The sequence below is a fragment of the Ascidia mentula genome, chromosome 3 (assembly GCF_947561715.1).
Source record: "Ascidia mentula chromosome 3, kaAscMent1.1, whole genome shotgun sequence".
NCBI lineage: Eukaryota > Metazoa > Chordata > Ascidiacea > Phlebobranchia > Ascidiidae > Ascidia > Ascidia mentula.
Window position 1 is genome coordinate 2,976,155 of NC_138568.1, and position 24,521 is coordinate 3,000,675.

Sequence of the window (24,521 nt, forward strand, 5' to 3'; positions counted from 1 at the left end):
GTAGAAGTCACAGAACGTAAATTTTACACTGAATAAAACATTGATAAAAACGCACATGTGCAAAGACTGTCAAACACGAAACTAGTTTTTACCCCTTTGTATTTTCGTGCAAGATACTCATTCACTAAAAAATAAGCACAGTAAACATTTAATAACATCCTCAATTTCATAAACATCACCTCCATAGCTTTTATGTACATTTAAATTTCTCCTTTTCCGGACGTAAAAAACTTACCTATGGCGAAGGAAATCACTCATGCGGAACATAGATTTCAACTATTCTCATTTTTAGATTTTCTTTTGGTTCAACTCAACAACACGTTGTTTTTTCAATCTGTTGTCTAGAGTATATTATTAAGCTACTGATGTAACATTTCTAATGGACTTTAGACATCCTGATAGTGTCATTGACGGCGGAGAAGTACAAACACTTGGAATTACCCAGGTGAGAATTATATTATGTGTTGGAGTGTAATAAAATAGCCTGCCAGTTTAATGTGTGGTGTTATGGTGCTTACTGGCACGTTAGACTACTTATAATTGCACCTTCAGTACCATAACGATTGGAATGTGCCTGTTGCCTTTAATTCAAATTTGAATAGTTGCTATTTTACTTGATTCAATCTGCAACAGACCAACAGTCTTTAATCATAATTTTCTTCATTGCAAATTGTGCAGTGGTTTGACTCGCCTGAAGAAGTTTACAAAACAATAAGAAAGTTTGAAAAGGACACCGGTACAAAATACATCAAACTGTTTCGTCACAAGTATGGTATGTGTTTTGATCATTACCTTCCGACTTCCAATATGCTAACTTATAACAATACAAGGATAAAGTGATTTGGCATCTGGTTTAAAAATTCATATTTGTGTGGATTTTTTGTGTTTTTGCAAAATACCTTTTTTCAGATTTGTTCAAAAGCAGAATTCGGTGGGATGAAAACACACGAATTCCCTACGTTATTACTGCAAGTGGGAAATTGGAGTGTCACTTCGGCAGGGACAGAGACAAAATACGCAAAGAGGAAAGAAAGCGAAAAAGTCTCAACAACATGGTAACTTTAAATATTTGTATTGTAAATTGTTGTTACCAAGCATTTTAAATTTTAAAGAACTTTTGTGCCAGAAGGGCAGTTATTTCAAATTTGAATACAGACCGAACTGGAAGTTTAAACCATTTTTACAACTTCAGTGAGCCTTCATTCATAAAACATGATTTACTTCACAGATTCTAGGTCTCGAGCCCAACAGAAAACGTCCCCCAATGAGCCGACGGTCAAAGAAAAAGAATTGTGAAGCTACAATCAGCATATCTGAAGTTCTAAAGTTCCCACAATACGAGGTTGGTATTATGGTGTATATAAAAATAAAAAGAACTTGCTAAACCTGCACTTTTGCGGGATAAAAACAAAAAAAAAACAATGCCAACAATTTGAATGATTTATTGTTGTAAGTGTGTGTAAAACCATGGCATTTCATATAGAGCATAGTGGATAAGTTTCAAGCAAGGTATATCTTTTTTAAGATTGACTCCATCTGCAAAAGTCGTCGAAGTGCAACTAGTAAACTTCTGCGTGAAGTTATTCTTGAAGAATCAGATTCTCTTGTGCAGGAGTATGGTTGCTGTGTTGTTTTTCCTTCCAACGAGGCACATTCTGGTCATGTTGTGGGTGTGGTAGGTTTTTTTCCTCCCTAGGTCCATCAATTAACCTTGCTTTTATTAAAAAATCTTTATTCATGATGTGTTATTTCAGAACCAGTGGCAAGTCCAACTTGATGAAAGAGTCATGATTAAGCTAAATGAACTAGCTGGCAATGGCATTTACTCAGTAAAAGAGCTGAAAAAACAGCTCAGATCTTTTGTATTCGAGGAGCTGTACAACGGTAGAGATCCACCCCAAGCTACAGACCGTAGCTTTTTTCCCACAGCAAAAGACATCCGGGATTACTTTCAAAACTCTTCCACTGATGTTACTCTCGATGATAACGATTCTTCTCTTTTTGAGAACAGTGCAGATCACTGCGAACTTTGGGGCAACCAGATTTCTGATGTTCTTGACCAGATTGAGTCTTCTTTGCAAGATGTGCAATCAGATGAAACCCTATGGAATATCAAGGATAGACTGCATGGTGTGCTCCGTGATTTATCCAAGAGTCGACATAGTGCCGAAGCTGCCTCCATTCTTGAAACACTTCCTATTGTAGTAAAACGTAAATATCCAGATTCTGTGTTTGACCAACTCGCCACCAAGCGTTTCAAAATGCAACCTCAATCTTCCACCTTGCTGCCTATCACCCAGGTGGAAATTACTCAATATCCATGACTTGATATGAGACATTTTTACTGTTTTCCTTTTTCGTTTTCTATTTGTAAATAAAAAAGAACTTTCCAAACAATCACATCTACGACATAGTGTTTTAAGCTTCGAATGTACTTCTAGGTTCAGGAAAATGAAAGTCATCTGTGTTCTCTTTTCTTCATTCAAATCACTTAGTAAAATATGTAATAATCATGCAAGGAATTAAATTTACCGTGAACAATATGTTTTTACCTTCTGACTAAAAACCTAATATTCACGTTTCTCTGATTGGATATGTACAGTGACGTAATTTTGGTAGCGTTTTTATTCGTTTTTCTGAAAATCAGTAATCTCAACCAAGGAATTGTTTTTTCTGTTTTTGGAGCGCGTATTTCGAGATCAAAAATAAACAGGCAATGACATGACTGGTGTGATTCGCAATCTGAAGGTAAAAGTCCTTGTGCTTGGTGATTCGGGTGTCGGAAAATCATCGTTTACACATTTGCTCTGCCACGAAGCGCCTTGCAAAAACCCCGCGTACACTATTGGCTGCAACGTTGAAATAAAGGTATATTTTAGAATACCTTTTTGTTGGTGATACTTTCGATATTAAGACTAGTAAATGACAGACTTCTTTAGTTACATGATTACAAGCAAGGAACTCCTGATGAAAGAACATATTGTGTAGAGGTTTGGGACATTGGTGCCTCAAAAAGCCATGCTAGTAGTAGGTTTGAAATTAAAGTTTTTATTTTGTATCACTACCAAATTAGTATGAAAAAAACCTGTTGATAAGTGGGGGGGATAACTAATGACAAACAAGAGGGCAATTTTCTTTTTAACAGGTTTATTTTCTACAACAATGTCAATGGAATCATACTGGTTCATGATCTGACAAACTTAAAATCCCTCCAAAACCTACCTAAATGGCTCAGTGATGTTTTGAACCAAGAACCAACTGGTGGATTATCTTCAGTGAGAGTTACCTCTTCCATTAACAATGGGTCGGTATATTTTCACCAAATTGTGTTGCATTTTTATATAATTTTTTGTTGAAGTTTAAGTGCACTAATCCATTGGAATCTGGTACATTCATGCACTGGTGTAAATGCTGGACAGCTGTATGACTTTTTACTGTTTTTTACAACTTCTGTTAAAACTTTACACTGTGTTTTTGCCTAAATGAGTAGCTTTCTTTTGCAGCGGAGATGTGAAGCAAGATGATCACCCAGCCGTCAACTATTCAATTCCAATATTTATGGTTGGGAGTAAACTTGATCAGGTTGCTGAGGGAACGAGGGCACAGTTTGTGATGAGAAGTAAGTCATACGCCGTCGAGTTTGGCTGCAGCGAAGTTCACTTGGTAAGCATGTATACACAACTTATGCTGTCAACTGTGAATTGAATAAGTTGCATATTTTCCACCCAAAAGAGTTCTTCACCAGAAATTGTTTTTTTGTTATGAATACCTATGCTATTTGAATGTGGCTGAGCTAATGATGTCAATGAGGATAATAAGAGAGGTTCTCTTTAATTGTAGCTTTGCATCTCTTTTTTTAGGAAAGTGCCGAACCCAAGTACATAGCTGCCGGAAGTGGAAATTCTGTCAAACTCAGCAGGTTCTTTGACAAGGTAAAACTTACCTAAACCAGACTTTGTGTTTAAAACCACTTTTTTTCTTGCTGGGCAGCTACTCCTTATGTGCACTGCCTGGTATATTTAAACATTGTTTCTCAAATCATATATGTTGATTGCACTGTCTGTGTGCTCTTACCTTATCACAAGACGCTTGTGAAATCTGTGCTATGCATCTTTTTGTTTAACAAACATGACTAAAATGGTAATAGTTGTAATACAGACTTGATATTGTGGTGTGTATGTAATTTGGGGAAGTTCATTTTCTGACACAAGTACGTTGCAGGTGGTTGAACACGCCGTACAACGCCAAAACACGATGGCGATCGTTCAGTCTCCGATTGTGGACAGACGTGGCTCGTTTGGTTCCCCTGCCGTCGACCGCAAACCTGGTTCAGAGCGAAGAAGGCCAAACTCCAGCCAATTTAACCGACTGATTAACTTCAAAACTGCACACCAAGACTGAGCCACCTTATTTCGTTCTACCTTTTGATGTTTTTATGTAGCAACATAAACCGAGCTATTGTGCCTTATTATTAAACTGAGAGAAATTCTGCTCTTACATATAAATCATAGCTTAAAAAATAAAACCAGTCGGAATTCCAGCTTTCCTTGGCATTGTAACGGCTTCTGTACGAAGTGTGTGTGCGTTAACGCATGTTGTGCAATAAATACTATAAAAAGCAAATACATCCGTGTGTCCATATTAGGTTTCACAAGTAACTGAATTACGGCACATTTCGATTGGAACAAACAATCTTGCCGCAGATTCTGAACCTTTCGTTCTGCTTGTGTGATAACAAGCAAACATTTCCTCTCTAGCCTGTGTTAGTTTTACAGCTAATAGCAGCAGAGGGTTGTTTTGATGGAGACTTTTGTTGGCTGTCTGTAGGGCGAGATACCAACATTCGCTAGACAATTGACATCACTTTGTACTTTTTATGGAAAAGGGTAACGTGTACGATTGTGATGGTAATGTTTTTGGACCAGGTAAATGATTCCTTTTATGCTTTGACTGATGTTGGGCTCCACGCAGGGGTGTGCAGCACGTTCAGCGCACCACGACCCTTAGTTGGTCCATGCAGGGCTGGTACTAAGAAAGGCATTTCACCTAAAAATAGGACTTTCAAGCGCGGGGCCGACTTGTGTTAAGGATCGGTTGTTGGGGGTGACTTCATAGTTTCCTTACGAACAGAAAAAAATTTACCGCCCAAACTTGGCGCTCCTACACAATCCAATGCGAAATATAGACTTTGCACAAGCACTTTTTTCTCACAAGAGACCAGACTAAAGCCCAGACATACTTCAAATGTAAAAGTAATGCCATGCTTTCGCATAGCAATGCAGGATCGCCCAACTGCGCAGGTCCTTTATATTTGGCGATCACAGCTCTAATATTCTGATCATAAGGTTCACAGGCATAAGGTTGGCTGCGTAGCCTGTGAACCTTATGATAATTCAAATGTAGTTTTGTTTTTGCCTTAAATATGAACCCCGTGACCTTATAGCTTTGTTCTACCAGAAGAGATGTTTGTTGCAGCTAATTTTACGAGCGGAAAAGTTTGTTATGACCATAAATGTCGCTAAAATCCCATCGTTCCAGTTTAACTGCCGATCGGTACAAATCTATTACTGGTCCGGAATTTCTTTCAAACAAACGAATAATGAGCTTTAAGACGCCATAAATCGTCTTTTCAAAAGGCTTAATGACGTTAACGCCAATAACGACACGCAGGTAACATCGCTTAAAAACATTGTTTCAATATGTGCCTATGTCGTTACAAGTTAACAGCATCGTAAATTTGGATCACTGTATTGGAACCAACGCGGTACTGCATAACAGCGGTGAGGTGCTACCCAGCTTTCATACACGTAATCAGGCTTGCTATGAGAGAAACGTTGTGACTTATTTCATGTTGTGAAATACTAACTAATGGCTATAGTTACATGATAAATATCATCACATTTATAAAGTGGAAGATGTTGAGCGGGTGACTGTTAAATTTTTACTGTTTTGTTCGATTAAAAAATCCGTCTGTAAAATAATTTCTAAAATCCGCTTGATGTCGCTGTGTATCGTTCCCAATCATTAAAAATATTCTTCTCGAGCAACAAAACAAATGTGTTTTAAATTTGGAAAGGTTTTTGTCGTTCAATTTTACCAAAGTGTTTTAACGCTTAAAGGGAAAACGTTTATCAGAAACGCGGGATTTACGTGGGGCGGAGTAGTGCCTTACGTTCAATATTTAACCAGTCGTAAACACTGCCCAGCGTAAAAGTCGTTGTGTTTATTGAGCAATATCTGGGATGACGTTACCCAGCGCGTCCAATACAAAGACTTACGACTGGAGAGATTTTTGTTCATTACTTTTGTTGCTTGCGTCAGGTTTTGAATTTTACGATATTGTTTTGATTTTTATGTTGTCCATTTTTGCGATATTTATTCTTTAAACAGCATACAGTACACCGTATTGTTTTGTAACGTTTTGAAATACATTTGCTTCGATTTCCTCGATATCATGGTAGAGAATTTTTAATGCGTGTTTCGCAAAGAGTTTACACAAAAAATGTGAAGAGAGACTGAAAATAAAAGAGCAAAGGCCGGGAATGGGAAAATTCTGTGTGCTGATGGCATTTGTACACAAAAATTGTCAACCCAATACCACAACAGGCCAACAAACATGTGTAGCAAAACAATTGTCTAAAAATAGTTGACGAGGTTGGCGCGTACGGTTCACGACAAATGGAACACTAATTTATCAAGGCTTTCGTCTCGCTGAAGGGAAGAACGATCGGAAATTGGTTTGTTCTTTATTTGGCGCGGGACGGGCTTTGTGTACACCAGGTAAACATTGGTACCAAGCAAACATTTCCCCACTGATCTGTGTTAGTTTTCCTGCCAATGCCGAACGGCTAATAGCAGAGAGGCTGTGCTTGCTTTCTGATAAGAGAATTTTGTGTTGGCTGTCTATAGGGCTAGTTACCAACCTTCGCTAGACAATTCTTGTACTGCGGGTTCGAATTGGTGCTTGAAATTTTCCTTCAAGTGTTTGTCTGTTTGACAGTTTGAAATGATGACTTAATGTTTGCGACAACGGTACTGTGGTTCATACAATAATTTAGAACAACAAAGAATGAGGCATTGTAAGAGGGCTGAGTAAAAGGTGACGAAACAATGGCCATTGTCAGGCTAAAGGCAAACCAGTTTATGCTTTGAGGTGAATATGATGTCCTTTTTTGAAGTGGTGATTTTTGTTTTTTCAAACGTTTCCTAAACTTAGCTGCTGGTCTGCTATAAAACCGTTGTGTGATCAGAAAGTTAGGGAGGATAACCTTGCTGAAGGACATTCTATTTCAGTTTTCCTAAAGGGTCACTAATGTAATGTTGGTTGGGGGAGTGTTCGTGTGTTTGAAGAAGAAAGTTGTCGAACACGATAAGGACGTCATCTGGAATAACACGGCAGCGAATTGAATCCCACCGTTTGTACAAGCAGAGGGTGATTTTGGTATTTTATGATGTCCTTTATCGGCGTTGCGCTTTGTAAACAAGTCGCCCTTAAGAAATGCGCAAGTTTGCTTAATACTTGCACCGTAACGTGTAGGTGGTAATTGCTGTTCTTCCTGTTTAATTGAAAATCGCGGCGGAGTATGATCTCTATTTTTATGGCCTACCTTTCAAAGAGGTTTCTGTATGTTGTAAACTATATATCGTTGTTATTGTTTTAATACTTCCAAAACAAGCGAGTAAAAAGTAGCATATTTCCGTTTTAATAATTTAAACCTTGTTAACACGAACTTTCAATCTGTGCATAAGTTGTGGTAAGATGGCAATCGGCTTGCAACCCTTTACTGAGGCGTCCAGCTCGTATTCCTAGCAGTCAAACGAAAGTTTAACAGCTTTCTGGTTCACTGGCCGCCGAATCAATTTTTCGACCCGTAAGAGAAAAGCTGAAGCTTTTTCCCGCTTGGTCTTTTCAAGCGTAGCTCCATTCCGTCGTTTGGCAGATAAAATCCTGTCTTGGGTGCCCTTATTTCAGAATTCAGCCACAGCCATTTAAAGACAAGCGCCAGACTCCGCAAGCTTATAAACCTCCTGTGGTTGTAAGAATTTTATAGTGGAAAGCGCATTCTACTTTCGAATTGGGCTTTACTGCGGTGAAAATTGTCTCACGTATTTGTTGTTGTTTGTTTCCGTATATGTTTACTCCATTTTATTGCTCATAATCTATAAAACATTATACTGGGTACGGAGATTGGATGACTCATGGCGTTTAACATACTTGTAGTAAAGTTTTCCATTATAAAATTTTAGTTTTTCGTGGGTTGCTTTTTGAAAATCTGATTTTTGGTCTGTCTTTGCTCAATATGAAGAATGGGAATACGTTTTAAACATTCATAACAACGATCAAAATATCTCACCCAGTTGGATGCCAGTAATCCTGAACGCTGTAGCCATGAATCATTTTCTGGCCAAATTGTAACAAACCAGGCATTCGCGTGTTCGTTAAGTTTTTAATATCGTTAACTCGGTAGCAAGACTATTATCCCAGTTATGGCGGGCGCTTTGCAGATAAGACTAGCTGGTTCGTGGCCTGGTATCGGCGCTACGGTCTTTGATCGCGAGAAGCACCCTGCCAGAAAGCTTCTCTCCGTTCGACTGGAAATTTTGAGCCAAATACCAGAGCGAAAAATCACACAGCGCTAGTCGAAACGCTTGTAGTTTAGGTTGGGTAGACTTGAGAAATTACGCCAACCAGCGCTTTACGTTATAGACAAGGCTGTGGGTTTTAGCTTGAAAGACATGGAGAGAATGCACCCTGTCCCGGTTGATTGTGGGAAAGAGTTATTTAATCGGTAGAATGTGTTTTCTAGCAAAGCTTTAGAGATATTTAAGACTTGGTATTTTTTTACTTTTCCTGTGTGTCTTCAAATTACGTTTTGATTTGTCGTATTGGCTGGTAATGTTATGTGTTATTTACCAATTATATTACGGTGTGTGTTGTTACATTTTAAATCTCCCAGTGAGGTCGATAACATTTGGATCCGAGATTTTTCGAACTTTACAGCAACTGACATTCACTTGCAAGCCGTCACGCATGGGTTCGCAGAAACTATATGGCCCTTTGTTACCACACAAGGGATATTGTTGTTTACTTCTTTGTCTAAAATGCGCCTAGAAGCACCAGAAAGTTCATTTGGCTGGTACAAGAAAAAGATTCTTTTTAATTAAAGACGTTGTTTAGACAGCGGCCTTTCAAACGGCCGAGTCCTGTGTTTGTCAATTAGTAGCGCGAGGTCAAAGAAGAAAAAATACCACCAGAAAGGACAGACTGGTTTTTGAAGTTATCATTATTATTTCAGTAAGTGTGGATGTGTGACAAATGACAGTCACAGTCCCGTTGTACATTATGAAGGTATATTCTTGGCATGTTGCGCACAGTAGCGATCGTGTTCTTATTTGCCTGTAAATTTTTTCATAGAATTTTGTAAGTATACCAGAAACCGTGAGTACGCATCAAAATATTTGACTTCCGCGTGAATTTGCTGTTGACGCCCGCTGCGGCACCCCTTAAACTTATACGACTTATTTTCCAGCGGAATTCGGGTCTGGTAATTGTTTCGCCGTCGTACCCTCCCTAAAAATATGACAATGAACTTTATTTTAATGTGCCGCAAAGTAGTGTAGGAGAAGTCATTCAATTCGGTTTCACTACCCCTCCTTGGTATAACGCGACCAAACGTAAAAAGCATCCCAATTGTGTCGATCACGCTGGGTTTCCTACTTTTTTCAAGCAGGTGCAGTGAGTGAGTGGTTGGGAGGTATTGTGTGGTGCTATTGTCGAAAAGCGAAAGGAGATAGCAGTGGTGATTGAGGTTTGTCTTGTGCCAGTTGTGTTTCAGTCAATTGCTTTCATTTTTGAAAGGTAGGAAATGTTATGGATTGTAAATCAGCCATGTAAGGCAGTATAACAACGTCATAATGTTCATTTTATTTTGGTTTCGAAAAAAAACGTCCAAAACCACAGGATTCTTCATTTTGTTTGATATTTGTTCTGGCAGTAAAACGAATGGATTAACAGTGTACATACTAGGCTGAAGTACAAAGCAGTCGTCTTTGTATGCGCTATAAATCATACCCATCAGCACTGATATTCCTCAAACAAGAAGTCGACGCAAGACTGTAAATCTTTCCCCAGTCGGCGTCATGCTGATAATGTCGAAGACATCGGCCTCTACTATTTGGCTTTATCCCGTTTTGGGGACGCTGATTGCCGCCGAAATTGTGGCCAGCTCCCGGAGTCCATTTCGCGATCATGAATTTGTTGCGCAACCAGACAAGCACGGAATTTGGGTCGAAGAGTTCAAGTGCGAAAAAATGGAGATCGAGCATTGCAAGGGCATCGGATATAACTACACGCGAATGCCTAACGGTTTGGGTAACGAAAGACAAAACGAAGCAGCTATTGTTTTGACCTCATACAAACCGCTAATGCAATCGAACTGCTCAAGCCAGTTGCTGTTCTTTTTGTGCGCCGTGCACGCACCTATGTGTGCAGAGGAGGCAAAGGAAGTGCTTGGGCCTTGCCAGGACATGTGCAGGGCGGTTGAACGAACTTGCAAACCCTTTATGGAGTCGTTCGACTTCTCATGGCCTGATAGCTTGAACTGTTCCAACTTTCCTAAGCACAGCACGCCGACCACGCTTTGCATACCAGGTCAAGAAGTTGATTTACCCGACGAAGACAAACCACCACACGACGATCCCTGCAGGCAAATAAGCATTTTAAATTTGCGATTAAAATCGCATGTATATTCTTACAGGGTAACTTTCATATTACCGCCTAATTTCGATTTAAACAAAATTAAAACGTGGCATGACAACTACAAATACTCATGTAATGTTGCAAAGCTTTTTACTGCTTATCCAATTAAAAGTCCTGAAGATCAACGTTTAAGCTGCTATTGTGCCAATTGCCAATAACATGCCGAAAAATTGGTTCAGTCAGCACATATCTTGAAAACTGTTCGCTGCAGTTTAATTGCAAGTAGTTTGTTTCTATTGGTTACCGTTTAGGTATTATGACGTCCAAAAAGTCGATGGCTTAGTTTTGCGGTACGATATTGTGTCTAAGTTTGTTTTCATTCCTCAACACCTTTTTTTCCCACAGATATCCGCAGATTAAACTCACAAACGAGGACACGTGCGTGTGGAAATGCGGCTACGAACAAGGAATGTTCGGAGTGGATGAAAAAAACTTCTCAGATCTGTGGATGGGCGTTTGGGCTGTTCTCTGCTTTCTCAGCACCATATTCACGGTTCTCACATTTCTCATCGACGCGTCCCGGTTTAAGTAAGAATTCGTGTTCGACCAACCGCGGTCCGAGTATATTTGATTAAGGCCAGGTCGAAGTTTGATTTGTGGGGTGTGTTCCATGGTCACTTGTGAGGACGACTGTTGCTAACCTTTGTACACAAAACTGTCATTTTGAAGCACATTTTTTCAAGACCAACTGCTTATATCATGATTAATGCGTCATTTTTTTCAAACCCTTGTGGAGTTTTGTCAATTGGTAAATCGGCTTCATATAGTCGCCAACCATTTTAGTTTACCTCCTTAGCAACAATTACCGCTATCAAAGAAAGGGTCCTTTGCCATTGTGTTACAAACAGCCTCTAATTCGTTATAATTACTTAATAATGAAGTGCGACTACCGAAAGACAGCAACTGTGTCGACACAATTGTCTATTTAATCGGGTATTGTTACGTCGTAAGCGCATTGGTTTTCCAATAGTAAATCTATTAGGGGTGGAGTAGTTGAACAAGGTTTGCAATGCGACGTGTAATATTTTGTTTTTCATTATTTTTTTGCAACTTTTAAATGAAATTACTCTATTTTATTTTTTAATCCAAAAAGTAGCGAATAATATTTTTAATTACTCAAAATTATTTAAATGTGTATTTGAACTTGGAAATCTCTATTTTTCCATATCACCTTTTACACTTTCGCACTACAAAACTTTATCTGAAGCCCTTTGTCGAAATATCGCGGAATATGATTTCTGCGTACATTTGTGCGCAGAACCCACGAAATAAGCATAAGATTCAAGCTAGCTCAAGCACCAGAGTATTTTCAACACTTTCCTTTCGAAGAAACAATAATCTATTCTCACTGTTTACAGGTACCCGGAAAGATCGATAATCTTCCTGGCGATTTGCTACAACATCTACAGCACCTCCTTCATCTTGCGCTTGTTGGTCGGACGAGAAAATATCTCCTGCGAGAGGAATATGCAGGGCGACATGTTTTTAATACAGGTAAATATATCTAAAAATACCTTGAACTTAGGAATACTATTTACGGATTGGCTCATAATTCTGAGAATAAAAAGACTGGCCCATACTGTTGTTAACATTGTCATGTTTCATACAAAAACGTTTCGGCAAGAACTTATGCCATCATTATTAATTTTTTGGGGGGCCCTATTCATTGCATATTCTGGTTGTTCATGCTTTCGGCAGTTAGCTTGTATTTGAGTCCCAAAGCACTGGGTTGAGCTTAAGAGTCGTATTGATTAGGTCTCATGATAAACAAGAATATTTCTTAAAAGAAAAATCAATAAAACGAGTCTTCTAGACCTTAGGATTTAATCAGTTAAGAATTAAATGGATTGAAATGTGGGCTAGTTTTGCAATTAGCTGTAACAACGCTACGCGCTCTAAACACACGCACATGTTAGGATTGACTCACTTAAACAAACAACCAAAAGGTGAACGTGCTAAATAATACTGATGTGCCTTTTTTGCAGGAGGGTCTCGGTAACACGGGTTGTGCAATTGTATTTCTTCTATCCTATTTCTTCGGGATGGCCAGCTACCTCTGGTGGGTGATCCTCACCATCACCTGGTTTCTTGCAGCAGGTAAAGCTTATGTTTAATTCTTTTGTCTTTATGTGTACAATGGGTATCAAGTTCGTGTCGTGAACTAGTGCTGATTACGACATTTCCACAGAATATTTTGTGCAAAAAATCCACAAACCCCTGTGGTTTAAATGTGGTTGATTACAGCTTTGTGTCGCCCAACACATTGCTGTGTTTTTGTATATTTTTTTCTTAACTGTAAAATCCAGTCGAAGTTTGAAAGGCTTCTGCGTCACATTCTAGATTCCTAGAACAAATAAAAAACCGTCCGACCACCCGCTGGCGACTTGCTGCGACGATCGCGACTCCGTTTTGTGACGTCACAATCGTGTTAGTAAAGCGGGTGATTGCGTCGAAGTCTTGTTGCGTCACGAACGAAGATAAGCCTGTTAGCTTACCGATGACAAGCGCCTCGCCGATTTTTGGCGATATGGTTGTTTTGTCACTAAATAGAACTTTCCATTATTGGAAAAAGTTGAATCAAGTTTCTTTCTGCCTTCACTTGAAACAAGCGTTTGTGGTTAGAATTTTTCAATTGTTTTTTTTGGTCAAACAACTTTTGAAGGTAAGTTTAAATATCTTAACACTAAAAACTGTTGGCCCAGTTCCAATAACAACGTATTTCAAGTGGAAACCAATCTTTTGGCATTGAGGAATTTAGTAATTCTCCTTCACCATGCGTCCCACCGAGCCCCCAATGCTTTCAAATACAAAGTTCTCATGTCTAGCCAAACAACGAAGCACCTTCTTAAACTAACAGACCAGAATAAAGGGGGCCAATGTATTTTGAAGAGGGTTCTTAAGTTTTTCTCTGGGCTCTTGTCAAGAACCACTTGTATGCGCTTAGGTGTTTTTGTAATTTTGATAACGCTCTAAGTGTTGTTGATATTGCCCTATCCAAACGCGTGGACCTTTAATTAAATGCGAAAAACCCTTTTTTAATTTGTTTTTTTAAACGTTGCCGATAACTTTGATCTGTTCGGCCCCAATTTCTCGCGAAGATTTTGGAAAAGTGCCTTTATGTGGGGATAAATATGCCAAAATTTAATTGAAATTCCGTCCCAGGGCTTGAGCAATTTAAGATTATTTTATCTAAACTGGTGCAATTTTATTGGAAGGAATTGATGAAAGCGTCTCATTTCTGGTCTCAAAACCAGCTGTCCGGTTTGATTTTAATTTTTGCTTGCAGTATTTTTTAACCACGTCGGAATTCGAAACCGGAATGTCTCTTTCTCAAAACCAGAATCCGGATCGGGTTTTCTACTTGGGAGATGGGTAGGGCGTCTTGACCGCTGTTGGCAATCGTAAAAAAAAACCGAAGCAAATGAGTTTACATATCGCCCTGACAATTTTATTGGGGTCATTCCTCTAATCATTTTGAATTGTCCATGTGCTAAAATTCAAACAAGGCTTTTCTTTGTGATGTCACAGCGGAAGTAACGCGATAGGAAAGGTGGGCTCGTGACGTCATCGATACACGGCGGGGTTGACGCGCCTTGTCGGCTTTTAAGAGTTTGTACGCTTGTTTCAATTGACGCATGATTGGTGTTAGAATTTTCGGGTCAAGTTTTGAAAGATGTGACTCGAAGTTTACGTGGTTTCACGCGGCATTGACATTGCAGTTAACTCCAGCCCTGATTTTAGCGCGAGGGCATTGGTTTAGAAATGCGGCGTTATTCGCAGTGGTATTTGGTTTGTGGCGTTTTACGGTTAAAAAATCTCGGAAATCCAGACGATGTTTAAACTGAATAGAAGATACGAGGGTAGTAATGGCGGTTGGAATGTTGCGAAATGTTGGGCCGCTATTTTTGTTTTTCACGATTGTTTCCACCCGAGACGTTCCTGCTAATAAAGTGTGCTCAAACAAAGACTGTTTTAAACTGCTTCGTTCGGCACTGCCCGTCATTTTATCCTTTTACCCCAAAGGCTTTCAAGTTGAACAAAATCAAATATTACAAGTTTTCGTTCGTGTTTGCTAGCTTTTGCATATGACTAGTAGCATTTGCATCCAGGCTGCGACCATTTCCTCAAACCTCCCTCTCTACCTTCGCACGTGTCACGTACAACATTACATCCCCTATTAATCACTTGCTGCAATACATTAACCACCCACTTGTTATGAGTGCACTGACCGCCTGTACCTATTTATCAATCCCGTGCCCCGGTGTACGCGTGTTATTCTAGGATATTAATGCAAACCCTTGTGGGCTTTTCTCGTAAAGCGGCGATAAGCAATGTGAGGCCTGGCTTTATATTTCCATTAGTCTTCGACCGCGTGGCATGGCAAGCGTTTTCCCCGGCTCCCAGCACCAACGTGTGTTTGTCTTGTCATCGAGAAAACTCTTGCCGTGACGAGCGTTCTGTTACAAAAGCCGAAACCTTCTGACGCTCGAAGTGTCGGAATGATATCTTTGCCCGCTGTTTGCCTTCGTTCGTTCGTTTGTGCCGTGTTTCTGAAGGGCTGAAATGTTAAGCAATGGTTTCGTTCACCAATGGTTTTTATTCAGTTTTGATACCATGGCAGAATGAAACCGACAGAAGTAGGGCGGCCATTTACCAGAAGTGGAATACCTAATCGGGATTCGTGCACAGGATATCAAGGGTTCGAATCCCGCTGCAGTAAAAAGGAAAAGAAACAGGGACCGCGCATGAAAGCTGACATGTTCAAAGCACCCTACAATGCTTTTTCCTGCGTCATTGTAAATCAAATAGCAACGTCAACCCGTTTAGCATGTGACTGTCAATCCATCGTCACCCTCAAATGTCACGTAGACTGACAACTGCCACATAAAAGTCGGACATGTGCCACGCGTGTCACCTGTCACGTATCAATAAAGGACGGCGTTGGGAAGGGCGATTGTTACGTCACAACCAAACAATTTCATTTGAAATGTTCCAATTTGATTTGAAATGTCGGAAGTGTTCTCTCCCGAAGAAAATCCATCTTGTATCATGTTTTAAGAAATCTTTCGTTCTCATCCAATTCGCTCAATCCCAGTAGTTTCAATGGGCGAAAATTGTGTCGTGGCAAAGTTTGTATGCAGGAGATTTTAGGTTGTCGCACAACTGTTGTAACATGAAACCGTGTTTCGAAACCCGAGCCATGATTTATGAACCGTTCGTTCAGCTTGGCAGGTCAGCAAGCCGACTGGACAAACTAATGCCAGCCCTCATAAATTACTCTGCAAAACGGCGACCCAGACATTACGTGACCCCGCAAGGTTGTTTTCGCTGCAATAGCAGTTAATTGTGTGGTACATTCTACCATGTTTGTACAGCATCACCTTCCTACCGCAAACGCCACGGCCGCGTTGCATCCAACTTGTGTGTGACGTCACAAAGTGAACTTTTTTGCAATGAGGCATTTTGCGCGACGTCGTAACTTTTAACTTTCCCATCGGATCGTTTGCTCTGCGCTCATCCATTACACGAGGCACAGTCGCGTCGTCGTCAGCTGGAATTCCCAGACTACGGCCCCTAACCCAGCACCCCCAATTACCCAGGAACGTCACCCAATTAGGGGGTCGAAAAATATGTGCGCTGCCGCCGTGGGGCCCGGGAGCCAAAGCGCTGTGGGTACAGGGGGCAGATTATTTCAAAGACGCCGACTGTTGGGGGTTGAGGGTCGCTATGCGGAACCGTGCAATGTTAGTTTTTGTGGACTTTTCTCTGAAACAAAGTAAGCTGGTTGTCGAAAACAAGGTGTTTTTCCGTGATCCATACCATGTTGTTTGTGTTTTTCTGAAAAAGAAAAGAGAACCTTAATTAATTTTTGAAGATATACAATTGGGTAAAAAACACCTTCATTATTTTTCTATCATATTAAATGTTATAGGTTTTGTTGTTTCTCTCTTGCTTATTTACCGATTCAAAACATTATTGTGTAACTTGTCACAATATATCAAGTACTAATATGCCAAATTATCGGTCAATTTATTCCCAACAATCAAAAGAAAGCTTGTCAATTGTTTTTCACCATTACCCTCTGACATAACTCCGTTGATCGCGTTCACCCCGTTCACCCCATCGGCTCCAGCTTTGTTTACCCAGGAGGGGTGCAGTCAGGGGTTTTGGGGTGCGAGGGTACCAAACCTTTTCACCACATGTTCTCGATTCACTGACCTTCTAAAGACCGGAAAGGTCACCTTGTTCTGGAATTCGACCTCTGTCCAGAATTCACTCACGCGTGACGTGGCGCTTTGTGACGTGGAAAATAGTCCTGATAAATTTACAGAAAGTGATCATGGCAACTGCGCCTAATTTGCGCCAGGAAATTGTCTAGTTTCCGAACAAGGAACGCACTGTTCTTACAATCTTTAAAATATCGCAACAACGGAAATATCTGGTAAATCCACGTATGTCCTGACTGTAATTTGACATTTTTTCCTTGAATAAAAGCTTATTTCAAAAGCCTTCGTTGTTCGTGTTGTTGTTTGGATAAAGTTTCAAGCACTTATTTCCCTCTGCGTTTTTTGTATAAATGCTGAAAATATTTGCCTATATCTCATTTTGAGATTTTTTTTACACAACTTGAGATAAAAACAGCTTGTACTTTCTCCTAATTCTCGAAAGAACTCTTGTGACGTCACCTGCTCTTTTAGCGCGTGCCCTCGGGATGACCTTAACCGCAAAATAGTCGGAATCACGATCTATTACCATTGTCACTCGGCCGAGTGTGACGATAACAATGGGTTTGTCGACAGGTTTTGCACGTGACCTTGAAAGCACGTGGAGTGACCTTGAACGCATCAAAACACCTCCAAACAATTGTTGACAGCCATCTGACACTGGAAAGTAAGGGGTTGGATTGGTTTGGGAAGCACTTTGGGGTGTAGATGTGCCCCTTTGTGCGGCTCAGAAACCACCACGAGAATTTGATTAACGTTCTGGAATACTGGGTGGCTTTGTGACGCAGTAAACGAAAATGGAGGAGATATTTCAAGACCTTTTCGTGATCCATTTGAACTTTTGTTTGTTTTTTGTTGATTTATGAGGTCGGGGCGATCTTGATGGATTTGATTCAGGTGCCCGGGGTGGCCTCGTTGACACAAACAATATGTCCCTGTTATACTCGGTTCGTTGCCAACGTTTTAGTGTTGACGTCGCGCCTGGGTTACTTTTTATGTCGAATATGCCAGAAACAAGGATAAACTATGGGGTACTCACAAATCAACCTTGTCTATATATAGTGTTTGAATTTGACAGCATGTTGTAACCGCTAATTGGGCTCTTGAAATCCAGCACCTTTTTGGTTAAATATTACCATTGCGGTAATAACCTATATTTAAAAGCCTGACCATAACAACAACAAACCAAGAAACCCTTGGAAACAGATAAATATGAGTAAAATATCTACTCTACGCCAATGCAGGAACCAGTTGCAGGCCCTGTTGTTTGCAACGAGAAACTTCAAAGCATTTTTGCCCTTTGAAATGCCGCCCAAAGTAGCTGTGCCACCAATCCAATCTTAACCTAAATCCTGCCTGTGATCACCGATGCGAGACATCCCCTATTGTGACGTAGCCTTGTGCAACCAAGCGCTACGAGTTGCAGGTTTTGGTCTCCGAACCGCGCTTACAGGTGTACCTCAGCGTGAGCGACTAATCCCAGAAATTGGCCGCGTTTAGGGCCTACCCGTCCGTAAAGATTGTTTGTGATTTTGAGCCTTAAAATATGAGCTGTATCCATTTCTTCCGAAATTGAGGTGATTTTGTTTGTTCGCTTGGTCACAACTTGCACTTTTATCTTGAAAAAGCCATTCTGTGTTGCACATGTGGTATTTTATGTTGTTGCCCTTGCTGCATGACATGTTTGTCTCAGACTTCTGTATAACATTTCTCTTCACATGTAACATATTTCCACATTTTCAATGATATTAAGTTATGGAAACACTCTGTAGATCGCCGTTTATTCTTTTGTCGTATTTACCCGTACGCTTTTCTGTGTAACATAATGTTATACTTCTTTGCTTACAGGAATGAAGTGGTCACACGAAGCCATAGAAAAACACAACTCCTATTTCCACTTGGTGGCGTGGTCGATCCCTTCAGTAAAGATCGTGGTCATACTCATCATGCGTCACGTAAGTCCGAATTGTCTGCGTTAGGATAGTTTTGGCCAACTTTCGTCTTGATCCTTCTGGTGGCGTGGGGCCAGTCATGTTCAGCCTAACAGCGAAAACATTGCCAATGCCAAAATGCAGATTTTTTTCTCCATTACGGGGGTTGTAAATTACTCTGGATCAACAATAATTTTAATAAAGGCTTCTTTGTCACTTCGTTCCCAACAAATGGGCGTAGAATTCCGCAAACTATTATAAACGTTCCTTGTTACGTCACACAGGTGGACGGTGACGAATTGACGGGTCTTTGTTACGTCGGCAACCAGGACCTCAACGCCCTGACCGGTTTCGTGTTGGCCCCAATATTTACTTACTTGGTGATTGGAACCTCCTTCCTGTTCGCCGGATTTGTGTCTTTATTTCGCATCAAGTGGGTATTTATGACGTCATAGTGCATGGAAAACGTAGTGTTTATTAATTGGCGATTCTGTGCTTTGTTAAACTTATGATGTTTAATATTTGTTAAACATACAAGACCTGTGTGCCCGCGTTCAATCATACGAATCTATCGATGTGAGTTTTTTTTTTGGCGGAACTTCATGTCTCAGAGGGGGTCGAACACGGGTCGAAGTTGATGCAAAAACAATTTAACAATTACACCGTGCCAATTTGCCAAATACGAAAACTAACAAGGTTTTGACATCCCATGGCCAATTTAATTCACCAAGTCGAGGAAAACCATGTCTAACGCAAACCCCTTTACAATATTTGATGCCCAATATTATGACTCATTCAAAAGGTCCCCCACCTACGTTAGTACCCCAAAATCCGCAGCCCCAATGGCGCGTGACGTCACTGGGGTTCGTTGCGTTCGCGAAACCCGTGCCTTTCACCAGTAAACAAACAAACAAAAATCGATCAAAAGCGAAAGCCGAACTGTTAGGCGCCGGTTGGAACCGCTGGAACCGCTGAAACCAGCCACGGCGCCGACTTCGAGGATCTTGTTATGGTTCCGAGCATCGTGCTCATTCACCCGTGACCCGCGCGGTCGTGGTAGCGTCACGCTCGAATACCTTCTCCATTTCGGTCGAATGCCTTAACTTCGTCGGGGATTTAAAACAAATGTTGAGAATTACCCGTGGTTCCCAGAGTTAATCGTCGTAAATTGAAGAGATGATTGTTTACTATAAACTCCGAAACTCTCCATTGACAACTACTGGACCTTTACACAAATCGGAAAGTGGAACATCAGGCGTTGGGGAAGTTATTACCTATGCGACGACGCATTATCCAAGCTGGCCAGTCGGCGTAGCTCCTTTTACAGCATTGTCCCAAAAATCAGTTAGTCCACGGGATTCATCTTAATCCCTACCACACTCAAGGATCGACAGCTTAAGCTCAACTGTCATGGTTCAGTGGGTAAAAACAATGTCGTATCGTTTGCCCCTAAAATAACCAAAAGACGGATGCAATCCGACACTTGGTGTCGCCAACACCGCATTCTCGGTCGCGCACCATTGCGCACGCAACGCCCTCACCTGCAACAATGCACGCCTTCCAATACAACAATCTCGCCGTGAAATGTTTGTGACGACACAATGCCTTTGTGCAGCGGCCTAATTACTGCCTGGAATATCGCTTTAAAAGCCAGGCCCTGTTTCGGCCAATACAGCTGAAAGTCATTGTGAACCGAGGTCGACTCGAAGGCACTGATAGGTGTTGGTGTTTTACAATTTCATGTGAAAATTTACGGTATCGGGTTTCCGACTTTCGCGGTGGTCGCTTCTTGCGGAATGGGAGTGCTACGTGTCAGTTACACGTAGAGCTCGCCCGCGCCACACATTAACACCCTGCAAGGCAGAACGGGCGGAAATGTATACAGGGGAATTGCATTTTCACTTTTTAGCGACAAAAACAGGCAACGAATGTTCTTCGGTCTCGTTGACAACTGATCGACATTTGTATTTGGAATAACAGCATTTTTTTGACAATTAAAGCCACAAAAGCAAGTGAATTTCGACCCTTTGCACGCAGTAGACATCATATAACAAGATGTGTGTTTTACAGTCACCATATTTACGATTGTCCTCCACGTCATGACTAAAAGAATGTTTCAACGATAAGTTATACATCGTGTTGTTAAATTTAAACCACTTTGCAGATCCTACATGAAACGGGAAGGGAGTAAAACCGACAAGTTGGAACGGCTGATGGTGAAAATCGGGATTTTCTCGGTTCTCTACATCGTTCCCGCTTCAATCGTCATCGGATGCTATTTCTACGAGCATTCAAACAGAAGGTATCTATTTTTACTTAATCAAAGTTTTTATCAAGTGGTAATTCTATTTGTACCCTTTGGTACTTTTAAAACAGTGGTCTGAACCGGAGGTGCCGTATAAACCCTGGTCCTCCTGTTTGGTGATATAAAATACCTAGTCAGTAGGGGCGATGATTTGTTGGTAATTTCAAAGCCAACCTTGAAAACTTAAAAATCGCTATTTCAAAACATTGCATGTCGTGCATACCCACCAATAGTGTTTCGGTTGTGACGTCATAAGTATTATTCTTTCGTCACAGAATGTGGGAAGAAACTGGTATGGCGAATCCGAGCGCGTCGGTCTATCATCTGAGAGTTTTGATGCAACTCATTATCGGTGTTTTCACAGGTAATCTGTATTTGTCCTGAGTCACAAGTTAACTGGCGTCTCTGTCCCAAGCCGAGAATGTTGTTTTGATGAGTCATAAAGGCGTTTGTCTAGATATCGCTGATCGTTTGTGACAACACAGTTTTAGACGATTGTTTGTTCTAACATATCTGCCATTTGTCGAAATACTGCATAAGACATCCATGTACAACGCATGGCAACTTACCTTTGGGGTTGCTTTCCTGCAAAATATCCCAGCGTTTTTTGTACCAATATCACTGCTCCATGAGATATACCGGTTTTCAAAATGTCTGTTCAAAACTTGTATCTCCAAACCTCCCTCGTGGACAAGCGTTCACAGAACAAGTCAAGCACCACGTAGATCCAACTAGCGACTCAAAGAACGGTGTGGTAAAGATATCATTTCTTTCTTGTAGGATTTTGGGTGTGGTCTCGAAAGACGATGTCCACGTGGCGAAAGTGTTCACAGTCGCTGTTGGTTTACAAAGCGCAACCTGACGTGGAAACCTTCCCTAAAACGCAGGAACCACGTGACCCGGCCGTCCAATCAATGCGTCGCGTAAGTGGACATTCTAGCGCAACCACTTCCGCCGCGGAATCCGGACGGGTACCCGTGAAGGGCCGGTACGTTCCCGAAGGCCTTTACGCGATCGCTGTGGTGCCACCTCGCGGCGATATAAACGATGCGCAGATGCTCGCAGCGGGGCGCAAGAACGGTTTTCTCTACGAGGCGCAACAGCAGCCCTTGATCAACTTCACGTCAAACAGGGCCGAAGGAAGTGTTTTGCAATGAAACACCAACTTGCTGGTTAAATTTCGCGGGACAAACTAATCTTGAAATGCTGCTGTTGTGATTGATTTTGGAACAATCCACTGGAACCGTGAACAAAGTTGCCTAAAACGGCGAATGGAACATCTTGGTGCGCTGTTTTGACTCGACAGGTTAAACCATTGACAAAAATTGCCGGCCTGAAATGTGTTTGCATTTGTCTTCAATACAATAAGCGCTTTTTCTTATCTCTTTCACAGTGTTTGTGTCTTTAAGCGATCGCGCCTTTTACATTTTCAAAATAACACTTTTAAGTGACCCCTATCTGGCACAAGAGAATTTTTCTTCAACAATACGAAACCGGTAAATAAGTCTATGCAAGTAAGGCATTTAATCCCAAGCGGCTGCGCTATCTCCCTCGTCTTTTCCTGCCTTGTCTTCGCCTTTGCATTCCAGTTTGGTTGCGGTTTCTGTAGAGAACTCTCAGCTGACAGAATCAAACGCATGCTTCAACGGTGCCTTAATAGGAGTATGTCTGTTTTGTGTAAGGTTTAAATGTTGCAATAACCGTACAACATCACCAAGGGTAATTTTTGTTGTGCTTATATAGAAGTGCGTTTAAATCGAACTCATCTATCATCGTATATGACTTCGCAGATGCTATATAGTGGCACGCCCATACTATTTACCGTTTTTCTCACGCGAAAATCGGGCGTGCCTATTCGTGTACAAATCACTTTGCGAATTATCAAGCGATGTTGTTTCTTGCCCAATTTGCGTAAAATGTCCGTGTGCTACAACCTCATAATTTAACGCAGCTGAAAGCATTAAATTAATGCCGTTGCATGACTTCGGATTTTTTGTATGCTGCCTATATCTACCATTTTAGTCGCATCTTAACTTCAAGATCGTTCTTGCAGGTATTTCCTCGTTAGCATTCTTCAAATTGCTTTTTTTCGCCCAGTGCCCTGTTGTTATTTTCACGAATTTTGATACTTTGATTAAAAGTTCTTTTCGCAAAACACGCGTGTTTTCTACAGAAAGGGTTGATACTTCTGCATTTAATACACAATTATTTAATACACCGTTGCACAACAAGCTTTTTCGTTTAAAACTGTTACATATACCTTTAACTCATTTTGTACACAAAGATCTGCCGAAATACGCTGTAAATTGTCATTACTAGATCAGTGGCCCAAAAGACCAAATTTGTTTAAATTCTTTGTTCACACGCTTCGGGTATGTTGATATCCGTTTTAAACCAATTTGCCTTGTCGAGTCGTTTTATCTTTCCGTTGCAATTCATAGCAAATGCATGTAGGGTACTAAACTTTGGCTAATTACCAGCAGCAGTGTAATCTACCACAGAAGCACTGTTATATTCTCAGCTACCGAAGACAGGAACTTTTATGAACATGTGGCCATCTGTCTGCAGCTTATACACAATTCATATTATTGGCTCCACATTGCTTATTTTATGAACATGTTTGCTTTCCTAAAGACAACATTTCAAAGTTTCAGTGAGGAACATGAGGCCAGGGTCGGTTCCAGGAGGGGACAAATCGTTGAAGCTATAGTGGGTTCTTGAATGAAGCCCCTCTGTGGAGAAAGATTTAATTTTATTCACGTTAAGCAAACACATCAGTTTTTTTACAAGAAAATTATGCAATGCACATAACTACGTAATAAATGCGCCCAGCAAGATAAATATAACAATGATCCATCATAATTTTTTTGTTTTTTGACTGAGACATTTTCATTTTTATTTAATTGTACTGTCAAAATATTCACGCTAAAATTTAAATTTTGTTACCTTGATTATTTTTTTTTTGTTCACGTTTTCGTAAAATAAAACAATAGGTAAATTTATTCTAGAAACAATATAATAATTACGTCACAATAAAAAGTTGTGCGCGCGCAGAGAAAGGGTGTGTGTTAGATACCACCATGCGGCAATTTGTTGTAAAACAAACTAATGGAGTTAAAAATATTCTTTAATTATAAGTTCGTGCGATAAACAAAGACTGTTTGCACAAACATTGCCAACGTATGGCAATCTAAATTATTATTTTTGAGAAAAAAATCTTCACTGGGCGCTTTGCAGAAAAGTGCTTTACTGGATGATTTATCAGGAAATTTAACTTTTTTGTGTATTAGACTAATACATTT

The 24,521-nt window shown here is 40.6% G+C and overlaps 3 protein-coding genes across 3 annotated transcripts; all 3 read left to right on the forward strand.

The window, feature by feature from the left end:
• The first annotated feature begins 305 nt into the window (after positions 1-305).
• On the forward strand, positions 306-2,391 carry LOC145895116 (uncharacterized). The gene is made up of 6 exons (XM_082983875.1): positions 306-445; positions 679-772; positions 910-1,055; positions 1,229-1,342; positions 1,526-1,675; positions 1,755-2,391. Exons 1-6 carry the CDS (start codon positions 380-382, stop codon positions 2,322-2,324), a joined length of 1,140 nt encoding a protein of 379 aa, XP_082840001.1. The 5' UTR covers positions 306-379; the 3' UTR covers positions 2,325-2,391.
• Positions 2,392-2,595: 204 nt separating this feature from the next.
• On the forward strand, positions 2,596-4,604 carry LOC145894394 (rab-like protein 3). The gene is made up of 6 exons (XM_082982970.1): positions 2,596-2,868; positions 2,940-3,031; positions 3,146-3,304; positions 3,504-3,663; positions 3,861-3,932; positions 4,222-4,604. Exons 1-6 carry the CDS (start codon positions 2,722-2,724, stop codon positions 4,399-4,401), a joined length of 810 nt encoding a protein of 269 aa, XP_082839096.1. The 5' UTR covers positions 2,596-2,721; the 3' UTR covers positions 4,402-4,604.
• Positions 4,605-9,999: 5,395 nt separating this feature from the next.
• On the forward strand, positions 10,000-23,367 carry LOC145894032 (frizzled-4-like). The gene is made up of 9 exons (XM_082982467.1): positions 10,000-10,706; positions 11,105-11,287; positions 12,118-12,253; positions 12,745-12,856; positions 18,832-18,938; positions 19,199-19,347; positions 21,079-21,216; positions 21,495-21,583; positions 22,000-23,367. Exons 1-9 carry the CDS (start codon positions 10,141-10,143, stop codon positions 22,374-22,376), a joined length of 1,857 nt encoding a protein of 618 aa, XP_082838593.1. The 5' UTR covers positions 10,000-10,140; the 3' UTR covers positions 22,377-23,367.
• The last annotated feature ends 1,154 nt before the right edge of the window (positions 23,368-24,521 follow it).